This window comes from Salvelinus alpinus, chromosome 17, assembly GCF_045679555.1.
Source record: "Salvelinus alpinus chromosome 17, SLU_Salpinus.1, whole genome shotgun sequence".
Lineage (NCBI taxonomy): Eukaryota > Metazoa > Chordata > Actinopteri > Salmoniformes > Salmonidae > Salvelinus > Salvelinus alpinus.
This window is the reverse complement of record NC_092102.1, coordinates 5,097,632-5,113,875: the sequence shown is the minus strand read 5'-3', so window position 1 is coordinate 5,113,875 and position 16,244 is coordinate 5,097,632. Positions and strand designations below refer to the sequence as shown.

Below are 16,244 nucleotides of genomic sequence, written 5' to 3'. Positions count from 1 at the left end.
TGGGTTTCGGCATGCTGGAAATGTGATCTCGCGTTATTGTGTCATTGTTAGTACGGTACATCTACAACAAGATATGAAACGTTGATTTGAACCTTCTGACAAACTAGTGGGTCAGGCGGCGCCCCACTGTCTGATTCATATCGCTTGATTTCTAATAATAGTTGACAATTATATCGACTGATTGCAATTGTATCGCGTGCACCGAGGTGCAACCTATGAATATGCTTTAGACAAAACACAAGTATGCATTTTGGAACATAAACAATATTTCCTCAGTTTGCCACTTGAAATTACAATTTGGAGGGTCGTTCTAGTGAAACTTCTCAGTCAGAACTACGAACTTCCGATAACTCCGACAGAACGACCCAAATATCTCACCTGGACAGGTTAAATAAATGACACATTTGAAAAACGAACACCATTAATTTGTCTACCCTACTGCCTCTTTAATTAACAAAAGGGCTCGAGAGTGCATAGATGATCTAAATAGCATCATCAAAGTATATACCAAACCAATAAATATATTTTTGGTATATAGACAAACAATAGCAACTTGGCACGCGCAAAATCTGGAGCGCAGCGCGTGGACAATGTCTTGTCCACCGCATGGGTGCATATCAGAGACGGAAAGGCACAACACCACGTGTGACAGCGAAAGACAGGTACATTCAAATTTATCACGAAATGACATAAGAAAGAATTATGTTTTCATTGGAAAAATTGACGTCTTTCAAGTTTACACTATAAATGGCTTATATTTCAATTAGTGTTTATGCAGCCTTTGGGTTTATCTACAAAATAATCGGCTAGCGTCTCGCTGAGTTAGCCAGTTAATTTCGTTACTAGTTAACGTTACAGGAGTTGGCTAAACAGTTAATTTACTAGCAAGTCGATAGGTAACGTTAGACTAATTGAAGAGTTGTCTTCCAATGATATGGTGCAAACTCAAGGTCACTTAACTAGCTAGTTATATTGGGACACATCTTGCTAGCTATATTTCGAAGGCACATTTAACTTGCCACGATGATAGGCTGGAGGAAAATAACTACGTTCACCACCAGTTGGCTAGCTAGTAGTCATTCGTCAAACAACTTGGCTAGCTACATGGTTGCTCGCAAACGAAGTGCCAAATCAATCTTGTAGTGATATGGTAATGTTTCAACAACGTAGCTAAGACTGTTTTAATATGCTCTTTCATTTAGGGTTGACAGCATGATCATGAACCGTGAAACTTTCCAAAACGTGGTGCAACCCAACATGCCTTTGAGGAGGCCGTCAACCAGCCCAGCAGGTGCCGCTGCAACCCCAAGGGCCCCTGGCCCAACACCAGACCGGCCTCTAGCGAGCTCCAACGGGGATGGTATTTGTATGAATGTGCTATGCATTGTGTCAAATGATTGTTGATTAGTGAAAATGTCATTTCGAAATACAGCTCCTGGATTTATTTAACTGTAATGGCTGCTTGATATTCATAATGGCCATGCAGAATGTCTGTCAGTTATGAATACTGTAGTGATTTTAGTAGGGTGTTAGGGGTCAAAATTATATTATGGTTCTGGTATTATACTTTGGATTCCATGCTATAGAGAAGCTTCTCAAACACAGAACACTTTATTTCATGAGGATAAGATCTTATTTTCAAGTGATTGGAAAAGGTCATGATATATCGGTGAACATCGGAATCGGACGATATTAGCTAAAAATGCCAAAATCGGTTGGTGTCTAGTTTAACACTGACGTTAATAACTGATGTCAAAGCTACCGTGCATACCTATATAACGTAGGTACATGGCGTAATGACGCCACGTAAAATTTTGCGCTACACGTGCAACACAGCATTCCTAACCTAGCCCACTATGTCTGCTGTGTGGATCGAGCAGTCAAGAAGTCGAGCAATCATTTGTAAGAGTAAGACAATTTCAGCGAGACAACTCAAAGGCGAAATCCATTAATGCCAAGATAATGGAATTCATTGCCCTTAACAATCAACTGTTCTCTGTTGTGGATGATGTTGGCTTTCGCCAACTGGTCGAGCACCGGTACACACTACCAAGTGTGCTATTTTGCAGATGTTGCCCTACCGGAGTTACACGGTAATGGCGTCACTGCTATTGGCTTCACGACATACATACTATTGAATGCCGTTTGGATCTTTGCTTGTCAAAAAAGATACAGTAGCACTGTCAAAACTGTACAAACACGCAAACACTGGCCACAAACGCTGTGTTTACAATACCGCGTTTGTAATAAAGCATCATTTGTTGGACTTCTGGGGTAGCTAACTTTAGCTTGGTACCTAGCTAGCACCAATACAACCAGCCTGAAAACAATGACCAGTAGAAACTGCAGTCATTTTCATTATTCTTAGCAATGATTTAGGAATCCTTGTGAGTAAATATTAGCAAGGTTGTCACTTGTTGTTCACCTATTGAAATTAAACTTAAATTCATGAAAATAAATAGCTAGCCAGCTACTTAACACTGTTACCCAAAGCTAACGTTACAAGTAGCCAGCTAGCTTCATCTGGCTAGTGAGGCTCGACCTGACCGCATTGCGAAGCTAGCCACAATAAGGATTAGGCACAATAATAGAATTTGCGGTTTGCCTTCAAAATAAAAGTATGACATTGACAGTGATGTAAATTAATACAAAATACTTATATTTTGAAGGCTAACTTCAAAGTCCACTATTGTGGCTAATCCTTATTGTGGCTAGCTTCACATAGATGGGTCCGACCACCATTAATCACATAAGAACTGTCTTAGAAATTAGGGTTATTTTAGATGACACCTAGCTAACTATAGCTACTGAAACAGATGTCGTTTTGCTATGTTTTTGGGGAAGAATATTGTTTGCATCCATGAGCTAGCTAGCTTTTTTTATGACCAGCACTGTAGGTGCGTGAGACAACTTTACCAGCATCATAGCATAGATATCATTGTGACATATTAAATTACGAGTGAAAGTAATCAATGTGTAATAACTACGTAAAAAATTAAATGAACGTGTTAAATTATTACGTGATGTGCAGTCATATTCAGGTCCTGATTGGTCAAATAGTGTTATTTGACGTGTATTTCTTTGACACGCAAAGACCCAAACGGCGTTCTGTAGAAGTCCTGGTTGAGAATGAAACGACTGAACAAATGAACAACGAAACAGCACAGCAAGTAAGTGAAATAAATAGGTTTTGATTATGTTTTACTGGTAATGGGGACATATGTAAATGCCAACAAAATAACTTTTTGGTCTGTGTGTGTGTGTGTGTGTGTATTCTTTATTTAATTAGGCAAGTCAGTGAAGAACAAATTCTTATTTCAATGACGGCTATCCCGGCAAACCAGGACGACGCTGGGCCAATTGTCCGCCGCCCTATGGTACTCCCAATCATGGATGTGAATACAGCGTGGATTCAAATCAGGGACTGTAGTGACCCCTCTTGCAAGGAGATACAATGCCTAAGACCGCTGCGTCCATGTGTAGGTGTTAAATAGTTAACTGTACTAGAATGCTTTAAAAGGACGCTAATTTTTTTAAATATTTGTTATCGGTATCAGGGTTTTTTGGCAGGGAAAATATCGGGTATCAGCCAAAAATGTCATATCGGTGCATCACTACTAGTGTGACTGTTTGAGGTTGTGGACAGGTGTCTTTTATACTGATAACAAGTTCAAACAGGTGCCATTAATACAGGTAATGAGTGAGAAGTTACAGGTCTGTGAGAGCCAGAAATCTTGCTTGTTTGTAGGTGACCAAATACTTATTTTCCACCATAATTTGCAAATAAATTCATTACAAATCCTACAATGTGATTTTCAGGATTTTTTTTCTCATTTTGTCATAGTTGAAGTGTACCTATGATGAAAATTACAGGCCTCTCTCATCTTTTTAAGTGGGAGAACTTGCACAATTGGTGGCTGACTAAATACTTTTTTGCCCCACTGTACATACACTCTACCCACAATGTAGAGCCATGGGTACTTTACACATTTCATTACTGATTATATTTTTTATATATGGTAAATAAAATTTAAATATCTCAAACAACTCAAATGAATAATTTTTGATATGATTAATTTCAAACAACGGCATGAGAAGTACTCACCAGTCCAACACTGCATCTTCTCCATACAAGAACATCTCCTCGGTTTGCGAGTCAAAACTATTGTCACACTCTGACTCATCTTGTAGTAATTCCGTCTCACTTTCTCTATCAATTTCGTCAATAATATCGTGTAGATCTGTATACCTAGATTTTGCCTTTGATTTCCAAGATTTAGTCGCCATAATTCTTCAGATAAAACTGCGGAAAATGCTCTCAACAATACTGCTATGCGTAACCAGCGTGGCTGCTTCAGGTAAAATTTTCAATGGCGAATGAGTGTCTTTACGCTCGAGTTTCAAGCTTCCCGGATATAACCATTACACATTGCCGTTTACTTCAGCTCATTGGCTATCTACCAAGCTAGATTTCAAGACGATCAGTGGTCATTGGGCCGAAATACAGTTAATCAACGAAGCACTGGTCATATCATTGGTGCGCAATGATGTCATTGTTTGGTGTGTTCAAATCAGTTCCTTTCGGTCAATACGTCCCGCGAAAGAACCATGAAGTCTGGTTGTGTTACAAACAAACAGAGGATTGCAGTGAAACCAACCATGATTAGATAAACGTAAGTTTAGTATGAGTAATTCATCTAATGTTTTGTCGAAAGTTGAAGGAGACGGAATTCATGACACATGCCGTTTACAAAATGTTTCGTGTTAGGATATAAAAATGGATTTTATCGAACAAAACGACCATTTATTGTGTAGATTGGACCTTTTCTATTGCCAAAAGAAGATCTTCAAAGGTAATTGATTATTTTATTGCTATTTCTGACGCTAATGCTTGGTTGGAAAATGCTAGTAATACTTGTGTGCTGGGTGCTGTCCTCAGATAATCGCATGGTATGCTTGGTAAGCGGCTGGATTAACAAGAAGTTAAGCTTTTAAAATATGTAAGATACATGTATTTACAAGAATGTTTAATATTACGAATGGTGTATTTAGAATTTTAGCGTTCTGCAATTTCACCGGATGTTAGCCAGGTGGGACGCTACCGTCCCACCTATCCTAGAGAAGTTAATTAAGGAAATTGTGACACTTCTCTTGCGTTCCGTGCAAGCAGAGTCAGGGTATATGCAGCAGTTTGGTCCGCCTGGCTCGCTGCGAACTATGTGAAGACCATTTCTTCCTAACAATGACCGTAATTCATTTTCCAGAATTGTACATAATTATGACATAACATTGAAGGTTGTGCAATGTAACAGCAATATTTAGACTTAGGGATGCCACCCGTTAGATAAAATACGCAACGGTTCCGTATTTCACCGAAATAATACAAGTTTTGTTTTCGAAATGATAGTTTCCGGATTTGACCATTAATTAATTACCTAAGGCTCATTTCTGTGTGTTATTATGTTAAAATTAAGTCAATGATTTGATATTTGATAGAGCACTCTGACTGAGCGGTGGTAGGCAGCAGCAGGCTCGTAAGCAGTCATTCAAATAGCACTTTTGTGCATTTGCCAGCAGCTCTTCGCAATGCTTCAAGCATTGCGCTGTTTATAACTTAAAGCCTATCAACTCCCGAGATTAGGCTGGTGTAACCGATGAGAAATGGCCAGCTAGTTAGCGGGGTGCGTGCTAATAGCGTTTCAATCGGTGACGTCACTCGCTCTGAGACCTTGAAGTAGTTGTTCCCCTTGCTCTGCAAGGGCCGCGGAGCGATGGGTAACGATGCTTCGAAGGTGGCTGTTGTCGATATGTCCCTGGTTCGAGCCCAGGTAGGGGGGAGGAGAGGTACGGAAGCTATACTGTTACACTGGCAATACTAAAGTGCTTATAAGAACATCCAATAGTCAAAGGTATATGAAATACAAATGGTATAGAGAGAAATAGTCCTATAATTCCTATAATAACTACAACCTAAAACTTCTTACCTGGGAATATTGAAGATTCATGTTAAAAGGAAGCACCAGCTTTCATATGTTCTCATGTTCTGAGCAAGGAACTTAATTAAACGTTAGCTTTTTTACATGGCACATATTACACTTTTACTTTCTTCTCCAACACTTTGTTTTTGCATTATTTAAACCAAATTGAACATGTTTCATTATTTATTTGTGGCTAAATTGATTTTATTGATATTAAGTTAAAATAAAAGTGTTCGTTCACTATTGTTGTAATTGTCATAATTACAAATAAATTAAACGACCGATTTATCGGTATCTGCTTTTTTTTGGGTCCTCCTATAATCGGTATCGGCGTTGAAAAATTATAATCGGTCAACCTCTAGTGAGGGCTAGGGCCATTGCCCCCAGAAATGCCCGGAATCTTGCAGGTGCCTTGGTGGACGAGTGGGGTAACATCTCACAGCAAGAACTGCCAAATCTGGTGCAGTCCATGAGGAGATGCACTGCAGTATTTAATGCAGCTGGTGGCCACACCAAATACTGACTGTTACTTTTGATTTTGATCCCCCCTTTGTTCAGGGACACATTATTCAATTTCTGTTAGTCACATGTCTGCGGAACTTGTTCAGTTTATGTATCAGTTGTTGAATCTTGTTATGTAGTTTGCTGAAAATTAACTCAGTTGACAGTGAAGACGTTTCTTTTTTTGCTCATATCAGGATGAGCCTGCAGGAAGGGTATGTTGGGATAGGTTCCTTGTCAATCATTTGCTGATTGGGGAAATCAGCAATCAGACAATATCTTTAAGTAAATCAATCAAAAACCTTTAATGCAATTGCAGACAGAAGTTGACAATGGGAACATAGCACGCATGTTTCTGAGTAAGTTCTGTAAAATAGGAAAGGGTCCAAGTTGTTTTAATATGCTTGCCGTCAACCCCTAGTGATGTAACTGCGTACGTCAACACCTTCTACTCATGAGACCAAGCCCATGCATATACAGTTATACAAACTTGCAGGGGAGAACAATAGTTCCAGTGTTTTCTAAGGGCTCAGCAGTAATTTACCACTCCCCAAGTTGCTTTATAGTGGTATGTCTGACTTGTCTCATCTCTTTCACTCCCCTGCAGGGTTCTGTGTCTAAGCATCTCTTTTAGCCTTGCTGCGCCTTCTCACCGATTGTTTTGACTGCAATAACTATCACATCTCTGACCGTTTCTTATAAGAAGCAGAGACTAGAAAATAACTGTGGAACAATATTAAACCTTATAATATATATTATATCTAATCTGTAGTCCACGACCCTATAGATGTACTGAAGGAGGGATCTTATAGCCTTTCCCCTTATATTAATACAACATAAGCATAATCAATTATTATAATACATCAATAATTTGGTGCAGCCCCTATCATGACCCCAAGGTGACTCCATCAGGTACCACATGAGGGAGGAGGATGTCTTCCCTGTAATGCACAACGTTGAGATTGCCTGCAATGACAACAAGCTCAGTCCGAGGATGCTGTGACACACCGCCCCAGACCATGACGGACCCTCCACCTCCAAATCGATCCCGCTCACGATAAACGCGAATCCGACCATCACCCCTGGTGAGACAAAACCGCGACTCGTCAGTGAATAGCACTTTTTTGACAGTTCTGTTTAGTCCAGTGATTGTGCGTTTGTGCCCATAGGCAACATGTCTGTTGATGTCTGTTGAAGACCTGCCTTACAACAGGCCTACAAGCCCTCAGTCCAGCCTCTCTCAGCCTATTGCGGACAGTCTGCGCACTGATGGAGGGATTGTGCGTTCCTGGTGTAACTCGGGCAGTTGTTGCCATCCTGTACCTGTCCCGCAGAGGTGATGTTCGGATGTACAGATTTTGTGTAGGGGTTGTTACACATGGTCTGCCGCTGCGAGGACCATCAGCTGTCCGTCCTGTCTCCCTGTAGCGCTCTCTTAGGCGTCTCACAGTACAGACATTGCAATTTATTGCCCTAGACACATCTGCAGTTCTCATGCCTAAGGCACGTTCACGCAGATGAGCAGGGACCCTGGGCATCTTTCGTTTGGTGTTTTTTCAGAGTCAGTAGAAAGGCCTCTTTAGTGTCCTAAGTTTTCAAAACTGTGACCTTAATTGCCTAAAGCTGTAAACTGTTAGTGTCTTAACATCTTACGGGTCATTGGGACGCTAGCGTCCCACATCAACAACATCCGGTGAAATTGCAGAGCGCCAAATTGAAATTGTAGAAATCGTAATATTAAACATTCATGAAAATACAAGCGTCATACATCATTTAAAAGCTTAACTTCTTGTTAATCCAGCTGCTTTGTCAGATTTCAAAAAGGCTTTACGGCGAAAGCACACCATGCGATTTTCTGAGGACAGCGCCCCGCACACAAAAGCATTACACACATTTTCCAACCAAGCAGATGCGTCACGAAAGTCAGAAATAGCGATAAAATAAATCACTTACCTTTGAAGATCTTCATCTGGTTACAATCACAAGGGTCACAGCTACATAACAAATGGTCCTTTTGTTCGATAAAGTCCTTCTTTATATCTGTCATGGAAAATTGCGAGATTATGTTTTAGTGCTTGTAAGATTATATTATAATCATTGCATTAGAATGGTTGTTTTAGTCGACAGAATAGAATCTGTCGACTATTGTGTGTGTGTGTTCCACTGAGGATGGGCCTCTATGAGATAGCACTGACAGAGAAGATTTACGATGTCTTTGGCCAATAAAGCCTAAAGAGCATTCCAGATGGATGAGGTAATGTTTTGGTACTATGAAGTACCAGGAATGAGATTAGAACCTCGTCTTAGAGACCAAACTGAACGATAATTTATAGATAATGCTATGGGATACTCCTTTCTAAAGTAAAAGGCCCTTTGTGAAGAGTTCCTGAGATCTGTGGTTCGTCATGTGAGTTGAGAGGGGTGTATCTTAGTTATAAAAGATCTTGGTATTCTTTTGTAGGCACTCTCAGAATTCATTATAGACACTGAATTGATCTGAGAGTCAAAGGGCGATTTTGAAGCTCATATTATTAAAGATGAAATTTAAGTATAACTCTAACTGGTGTGTGGTTTATAACTCTCTGCATTTGGTAATACAGGAAATTGCCACGACATATCCCCAAAAAAGTATGTGTCAATGGCGCGGCTTGACTTAGTAAGCCACCGGTTTCCCTCGTACCAATAAACTTCTTCTAAACAAGTCAAACAACGTTCCTAATCAATCCTCAGCTACCCTATTATGTAAATAAAAACTGTAATTTAAGACGGAGAATACCGGAGACCATTACCGGAGATAAATAACGAACTACGCGCTTTTACTGGAACGCGCTACAAACACTAAAGTCAAAATGGGAGCCACTTAGAAAAACTACAAATTCTAGCAAATTTTTCCAAAAACCAGCCTGAAACTCTTTCTAAAGACTGTTGACATCTAATGGAAGCCCTAGGAACTGCAATCTGGGATGACCTCCTTTTATATTCCCATTCCCAGCCATTGTAATCAGAGGTGAGCTGGGGGAAAAAATTGTGGATGGATTGTCCTCGGCTTTTCGCTTGCCTTTGCTTTTTTTCTGTTGTACTTACAGACATTATTTTAACCGTTTTGTAAACTTGAGTGTTTTCTATCCAATACTACCGTTATATGCACATCCTAGCTTCTGGGCCTGCGTAACAGGCAGTTTACTTTAGGCACCTTATTAATCCAAACTTCCGAATACTGCCCCCTAGCCTGAAGAAGTTAACGACCGTTCCACAGGTGCATGTTCATTAATTGTTTATGGTTCATTGAACAAGCATGGGAAACAATATGTGAACGAGAGGCATTGTACAAAATAAAAATTGATGCATGTTTGTCTGAAGGAAGAACGGTACTGGCTCTGGAGCAGCATGTGCAGGCTACACGCTATGTCTGTGTGGAGTCTGGAGACACTAGGCCAACAGGCCTGTGTGCTTTTTATTGTAATATCTGCTCGGTGTCAGACAAATTTTGTGCTTCAGTTTCAGTTGCACTTCTCCATTCGGATGAAAATTCACAAACGGGCATTCTATCAGCGGACAGCACTCTGACTGATGTACCGCTCTGACTGATGTAGCCAGTACCGTTCCTCCTTCAGACAGCCATGCATCAATTCTTATTTTGCACAATGCCTCTCGTTCACATTCACTTGTAAATGTCAAACGCACCAAAAATGACATGAGGTAGCACCTACCTATCTATATATGAATACATTTATGAGCTGGGGTTGTGTTTTATAAAAGATCTCTCTTATAAAACACAACCCCTGTCAATTCAGTTGGACTCACCTGCTCCTGCTTTCTCCCGTTGTGCTATTAACAAACACGTGACTGGCTCAACTGTTCTGGGGGACTATGGTAAGCTTCATAATGTGACCTGTGAAATGAAGAACGTGATCTGCTTCATCTCTTAACATATTCCACAAGTTGACTGCAGGTATTTACTTAAAAAATGGCTACAAATATTAAATCAAAATTGAAAAACTTCAAAAATGGTTTAAACGGTATTGTAAAAACCATACCATGGTTATTTCTAAATACCCTGGTATACCGTTTACCGCCCAAGCGTCTCACTAAGTCTGAACTGTAACACAGAAGGCTACACTACTTGTCTAATAAGATGGCTTACTTCTAAGGTAGGCATACACCTGAGTTGGGTTGTGATATGTTTGGTGTTGATGAGTTGCTCTTGTTATGGGAGGATAAGCTGCACCGTTTCTAGCAAATAAAACCATCAATCACAAAATTTGGAGCTGGCACAATACCCCCACTGCAGAGTAGGGCTGCCACTTGCCCAGGAAGTTACTTCAGCGAACAGCGTCAGGCCAATAAACACTCTCTCACACAGCTAGCTACCTAGCTTCTCGTCACGGGAGGCACCATGTGAGTGTGAACCAATCCATGACAACCCATACACCAAAATGTAGCTACGAAGCTCTACTTTGTAACCTCTACTTTAGTGTCTCTGAAAACATCAATGACCGAAGCAAAGGAGAAAGGTTTTGCCTTATTTTTCAGTCCTAGTACCTTTGACTGTGTAACACCCTCAGGACTTTCTCATACTTGTTGCCAATACGACGTCACATCGATCTTACTCGAGTAGAATGATGAATACCCATCGCAAAGAGCAAATATGAACGCCAATTTTACGTGTTTCATAAGTTCTGAACACGGCACTTTACATTTGGGCTCATGTAAATATCATAACGTACAGTATTGTGATTTCTTGACATGGTTAACTTCCTCATTCATGTTTTCAAATGATTTATGTATTTTTACATTTATTTGATCACTGCTGTTTTTTGTCGAATTCTCGCATGGCATCCATTGTTTGTTGCGTCACCTAACACCCTAATTTTAGCACGTAAATAATGATACTTATTTTCTTTGTCAAAGCCGAGGCCAGCCGAAAAGAAACCACTCTACTCACAACCGGCTCTATGGTATGCATTTATTATTTTTCAATTGTAATATCAATTTTCCATCTCTCAAATGTAACGCCTGCCTGAAAGGCAGTGACAACATGTGTAACATTTGTTATTTTGCCCTTGTAGAAAACAGCCTCTATGCCCCCATTCACAGTTAAGTTGTGCAACTACTGCAGTCAGCAAGGTTGGTCTTATTTCCCTGCTAATTTCTCATTGATGTATCACTTTGTTTGTCTTTGCCCCACATGTTCTACGGCATACTGTGAACAGGATTACTGTTCACAGTGTATAACATAGGAGAAGTGTTCATGTTAAGTCGCACTTAAATGACTGTACCTGTTTAGCAGCACGTGTCCCGCATTGGAAGGTATATCCATAATCGGTAGACATTTCTTATTAAATCCGCATCCCTTAAATCACTGATCAGTACACAACAAATCATTAAAGCTAGTTGTTGGATGCTATTGATCGAGGTCTATAACCTGGGCTAGAATTGAATAAACCTTTTATCTTTTCCAGGTAACCTTCGCTGCACGCGCTGCAAGAAGACCTGCTACTGCTCAGTGGCTTGCCAGTCAGAGGACTGGAATGCACACAGGCACATGTGCAAGCCCAGTACTGCGGATACTCCCACAAGGTGAATATCTAACTAATCATGGTTTTTGTTGGCTCAATCAAAGGTGATTTGTTGAATTGAATGTTTTAGTGCTAGGCAGGCAACTTTAACCCTTTTTACTTCATGTTAAGCTTAAAGGGGCAGTATGCGATTGCTACCTCCATTTCTGGACTTTTAAATTAGTGATATACCCATTGATTCTTGAAGAAAATGACTTAGTTTAACATACTCCATCAGAACCCAAAATATAAGCATTTTTTTTAAAATCCATTGTTTGTACAATGTAATTGTAAAAAAAACACAGTATAGCCTTTAAACATGGTGAGAACTATAATTTTGATCTCTCAGCTTATTACCAAATCAGTGGTGGGGTGTCTGCTTTGTTGTTTGAACTGCAGATTGTTCCTTTAAAAATAAATCTAAAATGCACCTTTTTTTTTTTTTTCACCCTTCATCTCAAAAAGTGATAAGCCAAAGGAAACCCCAGCTTCACCGATGGGACATGGGCAGAACCCGTCAGACTCCAAGGTATCATTTCTTCTGTGTTGAGGTGCTGTGGAGAAAATCACACTTGTTTCAATTGGCCAAATTCCTGAAGTTTGTCTCTTTTTACTGACTCAATCTTTTGAACTTGTTCAGTCAAAATAAATCTTTCGATTAATTTGTTTCAGTAATGCCCAGAGCACGTAGGACCTCCTACCGGCGAACGATGAACTAAAAACTCAAAAGAATCATGTTTCTACAAGCCTCTCGTTCAATATAAGGGGCTTATTGGAGCTGTCATTTGTGACAGACTTATAAGTGTGCTTCAAACAATGTACATTTGTGATTGACAGGCATTCAAATAACAATTTCTTGATACTGCATATGTTGGCTGAAGCGGAAATTACATTTCAATCATGCTACAGAGCAGCGCTTCAGCGATACTGATTGAATAAACTCCTCGATTGAGAATGACTATTGGCGGAATGCAATTGCTTGACTGCTGCGAGGGAGATTGGCACAATAACGTTTGCAAACTGCAGCAGCCCCCCCCCCCCCCCAAATGATTAATTGTCGAGTTGAAATTTGTTGAGCAGAGAAAGCTGTGTTTTTGTTCTACAAAGCCATTTCCATCGATAATAATCAATTCATTGCATTCATTCTTGCACCATGCGATCAATTATCAATTCTAAACATGTCGTTTTCTTCTCTTTGCTTCCTGCAGCATGATCTATTTCTCTCTGCATACTTATACAGTTGGTGGTCAGAGCACATCTCCGGAGCCACTGAGCCAGAGGAGAGCATATTAATCCTGCTCTAAAGAATCGTTCACAAACTGCACATCACTACTGCTCTGACTCGAGTTGCTTTGAAAATGAATTACAGTGAGGGCCAGAATAGAGCACTACTTACTCAGTGAGGCTGTTAAAGGAATATTAATGGAGCTGATACGAGTTAGTAAATGTATTTCAACTTAAATATTTTTTATTATCTTTCCTTTTGTATTTGTACCTATTACGGATCCCCAGCAACATAAGACAGTTACATACAGTTTAAAATACTACATTACATTTCACACCTTACCCAACACATTCAGTGTGTTCCCTCAGGCCACCATTCCACAACCACATATTTACAATACAACATCCATGTGCAATTGTGTGTAGAATGCTTGTGTTATGTGCCTGTCTCTTCACAGTCCCGCTGTTCCATAAGGTGTATATTTATCTGTATTTTAAATCCGATTCTACTGCTTTCATCAGTTACCTGATGTGGAATAGAGTTCCATGTAGCCATGCCTCTATGTAGTACTGTGCCAGCTGTGCTGCCCTGTTCTGAGCCAATTGCAATTTTCCGAAGTCCTTTTTTGTGGCACCTGACCACACGACTGGAACAGTAGTCCATGTGCGACAAAACTAGCGCCTGTAGGACCTGCCTTGTTGATAGTGTTGTTAAAAAGCCAGAGCAGCGCTTTGTTATGGACAGACTTCTCCCCATCTTAGCTACAGCTGTATCAACATGTTTGGACCATGACAGTTTATAATCCAGGGTTACTCCAAGCAGTTTAGTCACAAACTTCCTCAATTTCCACACCATTTATTACACATTTATTTGAGGTTTAGGTTTTAGTGAATGATTTGTTCCAAATACAATACTTTTATTGTATTTAGGACTAACTTATTCCTTGCCACCCATTCTGAAACTAACTGCAGCTCTTTGTTAATTCTTGCGGATCAGTGGGACGCTAGCATTTCGACACCTTCCGGGTAAAATTGCAGAGCGCCAAATTCAAATTAAATTACTATAAATATTAAACCTTCATGAAATCACAAGTGCAATACATCAAAAATAAAGCTTAACTTGTTGTTAATCTAGCCGCCGTGTCAGATTTCAAAAAGGCTTTACGGCGAAAGCAAACCATGCGATTATCTGAGGACAGCGCCCAGCACACACATGCATAACAAATCATTTTCAACCAGGGAGTTGCGACACGAAAGTCAGAAATAGCGATATATGTGCCTTACCTTTTGAAGATCTTCTTCTGTTGGCACTCCAAAAGGTCCCAGTTACATTACAAATGATCCTTTTGTTTAATAAAGTCCTTCTTTATATCCATAACTCAGTTTAGCTGGCGTGCTTCAGTCAATAATCCACTCGGTTTACCTCCTTCAAAATGCATAGAAAATGAATCCCAAACGTTACCAATAAACTTAGCCAAACAAGTCAATCAACGTTTATAATCAAACTTTAGGTACCCTAATACGCAAATAAACGATCAAATTTAAGAAGGAGAATCGTTATTGTCTTTACCGGAGAAAAGTACCAAAGAACGCGCTCTCATTGGAAACACTATAGCCAAAATGGGAGCCACCTAGAAAAACTACAATTTCTGGCTAATTTTTCCAAAAACCAGCCTGAAACTCTTTCTAAAGACTGTTGACATCTAATGGAAGCTCTAGGAACTGCAATCGGGCATGATTTCACCCTATTATAAAAGTGCCAGCCTTTGAAATCAGTTGTAGGCTGATTTTTTTGATTGTTTGTCCTCTGGGTTTCGCCTGCCATTTCAGTTCTGTTATACTCACAGACATTATTTTAACAGTATTAAGAACTTTAGAGTTTTCTATCCAATACTACAATGCATATGCATATCCTAGCTTCTGGGACTGAGTAACAGGCAGTTTACTTTGGGCACCTCAGTCATCCAAACTTCCGAATACTGCCTCCTAGCCGTAAAAAGTTAAGCAATGAGCCTGACGCAACAGATCAGAACGTTAAGCTTAAAATGTTGACCAACGATTCGGCTATTTCTAGCACACATGGCAGTAGGCTATAAGCGTGAATGTTAAATTAACAGGGAAACGCCATTCTCAAAAGTGATTGCAAATGCAAATATGCATGTAATACTTTTATTATAAAGGGGCATTGATATGGTGAAAATGATCTTCCCCAAACTTGAAACTCACACTGTGTATATATGCCAGTTAGGCTCTACACCCGTTGTAAAGCGGATTAATGTGCTTCATTTTAAGAAGTTATTTGGCTACTTTAGTTGTGATACAAACCTTATCAAAACATATTGGTCTATGGGTTTGGCTGCATGAGGTGTGGGACTATGATTTGAGAAATTTGCACACAAAAAAGACATGCTTATTTTTTGCCTTAAGCTGAGCTTCATTCACAAGGGATGATATGTCGTTCACAAGTGATAGGCTAATATTGTCACCCATGGCGCTGAAGAGGATGGCTGACGTTTTCCATGCTCCTAACCACCTGTGCTATTTTTTTTTTTGTGTGTGTTTTTTGTAACTTTATTTTTTGTTTTGTACATAATGTTGCTACTCTCTAATGACCGAAAAGAACTTCTGGACAGAACAGCAATTACTCACCTTGGAATGGAGAAGCGTTTTTCTTTAACGAGTCCGACAAGAAGGATATACTGCTTTCCCGAGAACAGGCCCAAATCCCCGTAATTTGCGTGAGGAAAGATTGGGCTGCCTTCTGAGAATCCGTAGGCGAGCGACTAAACTCCGACTGCCATCTGTTCTACTGGCTAACGTGCAATCATTGAAAAATAAAATTGATGACCTACGATTATCCTACCAACGGGACATTAAAAACTGTAATCTTATGTTACACCTAGTCGTCCCTGAATGACGACACAGATAATATAGAGCTGGTGGGATTTTCCAAACACCGGCAGAACAGAGAAGAAGATGCGAT

General features: G+C 39.9%; 1 protein-coding gene across 5 annotated transcripts in view; it reads left to right on the top strand.

The window, feature by feature from the left end:
- The first annotated feature begins 541 nt into the window (after positions 1 to 541).
- Positions 542 to 16,244, top strand: part of tdrd1 (tudor domain containing 1) — an 85,032-nt gene continuing 69,329 nt past the window's right edge. For all 5 annotated transcript variants that reach the window (XM_071346977.1, XM_071346979.1, XM_071346976.1 and 2 more), the window contains exons 1-6: positions 542 to 662; positions 1,203 to 1,360; positions 11,391 to 11,437; positions 11,549 to 11,606; positions 11,942 to 12,059; positions 12,503 to 12,566. In XM_071346977.1, the coding sequence (XP_071203078.1) occupies positions 607 to 662; positions 1,203 to 1,360; positions 11,391 to 11,437; positions 11,549 to 11,606; positions 11,942 to 12,059; positions 12,503 to 12,566 (501 nt within the window). In that variant the 5' untranslated portion in view covers positions 542 to 606. The remainder of the gene's footprint in view (positions 663 to 1,202; positions 1,361 to 11,390; positions 11,438 to 11,548; positions 11,607 to 11,941; positions 12,060 to 12,502; positions 12,567 to 16,244) is intronic.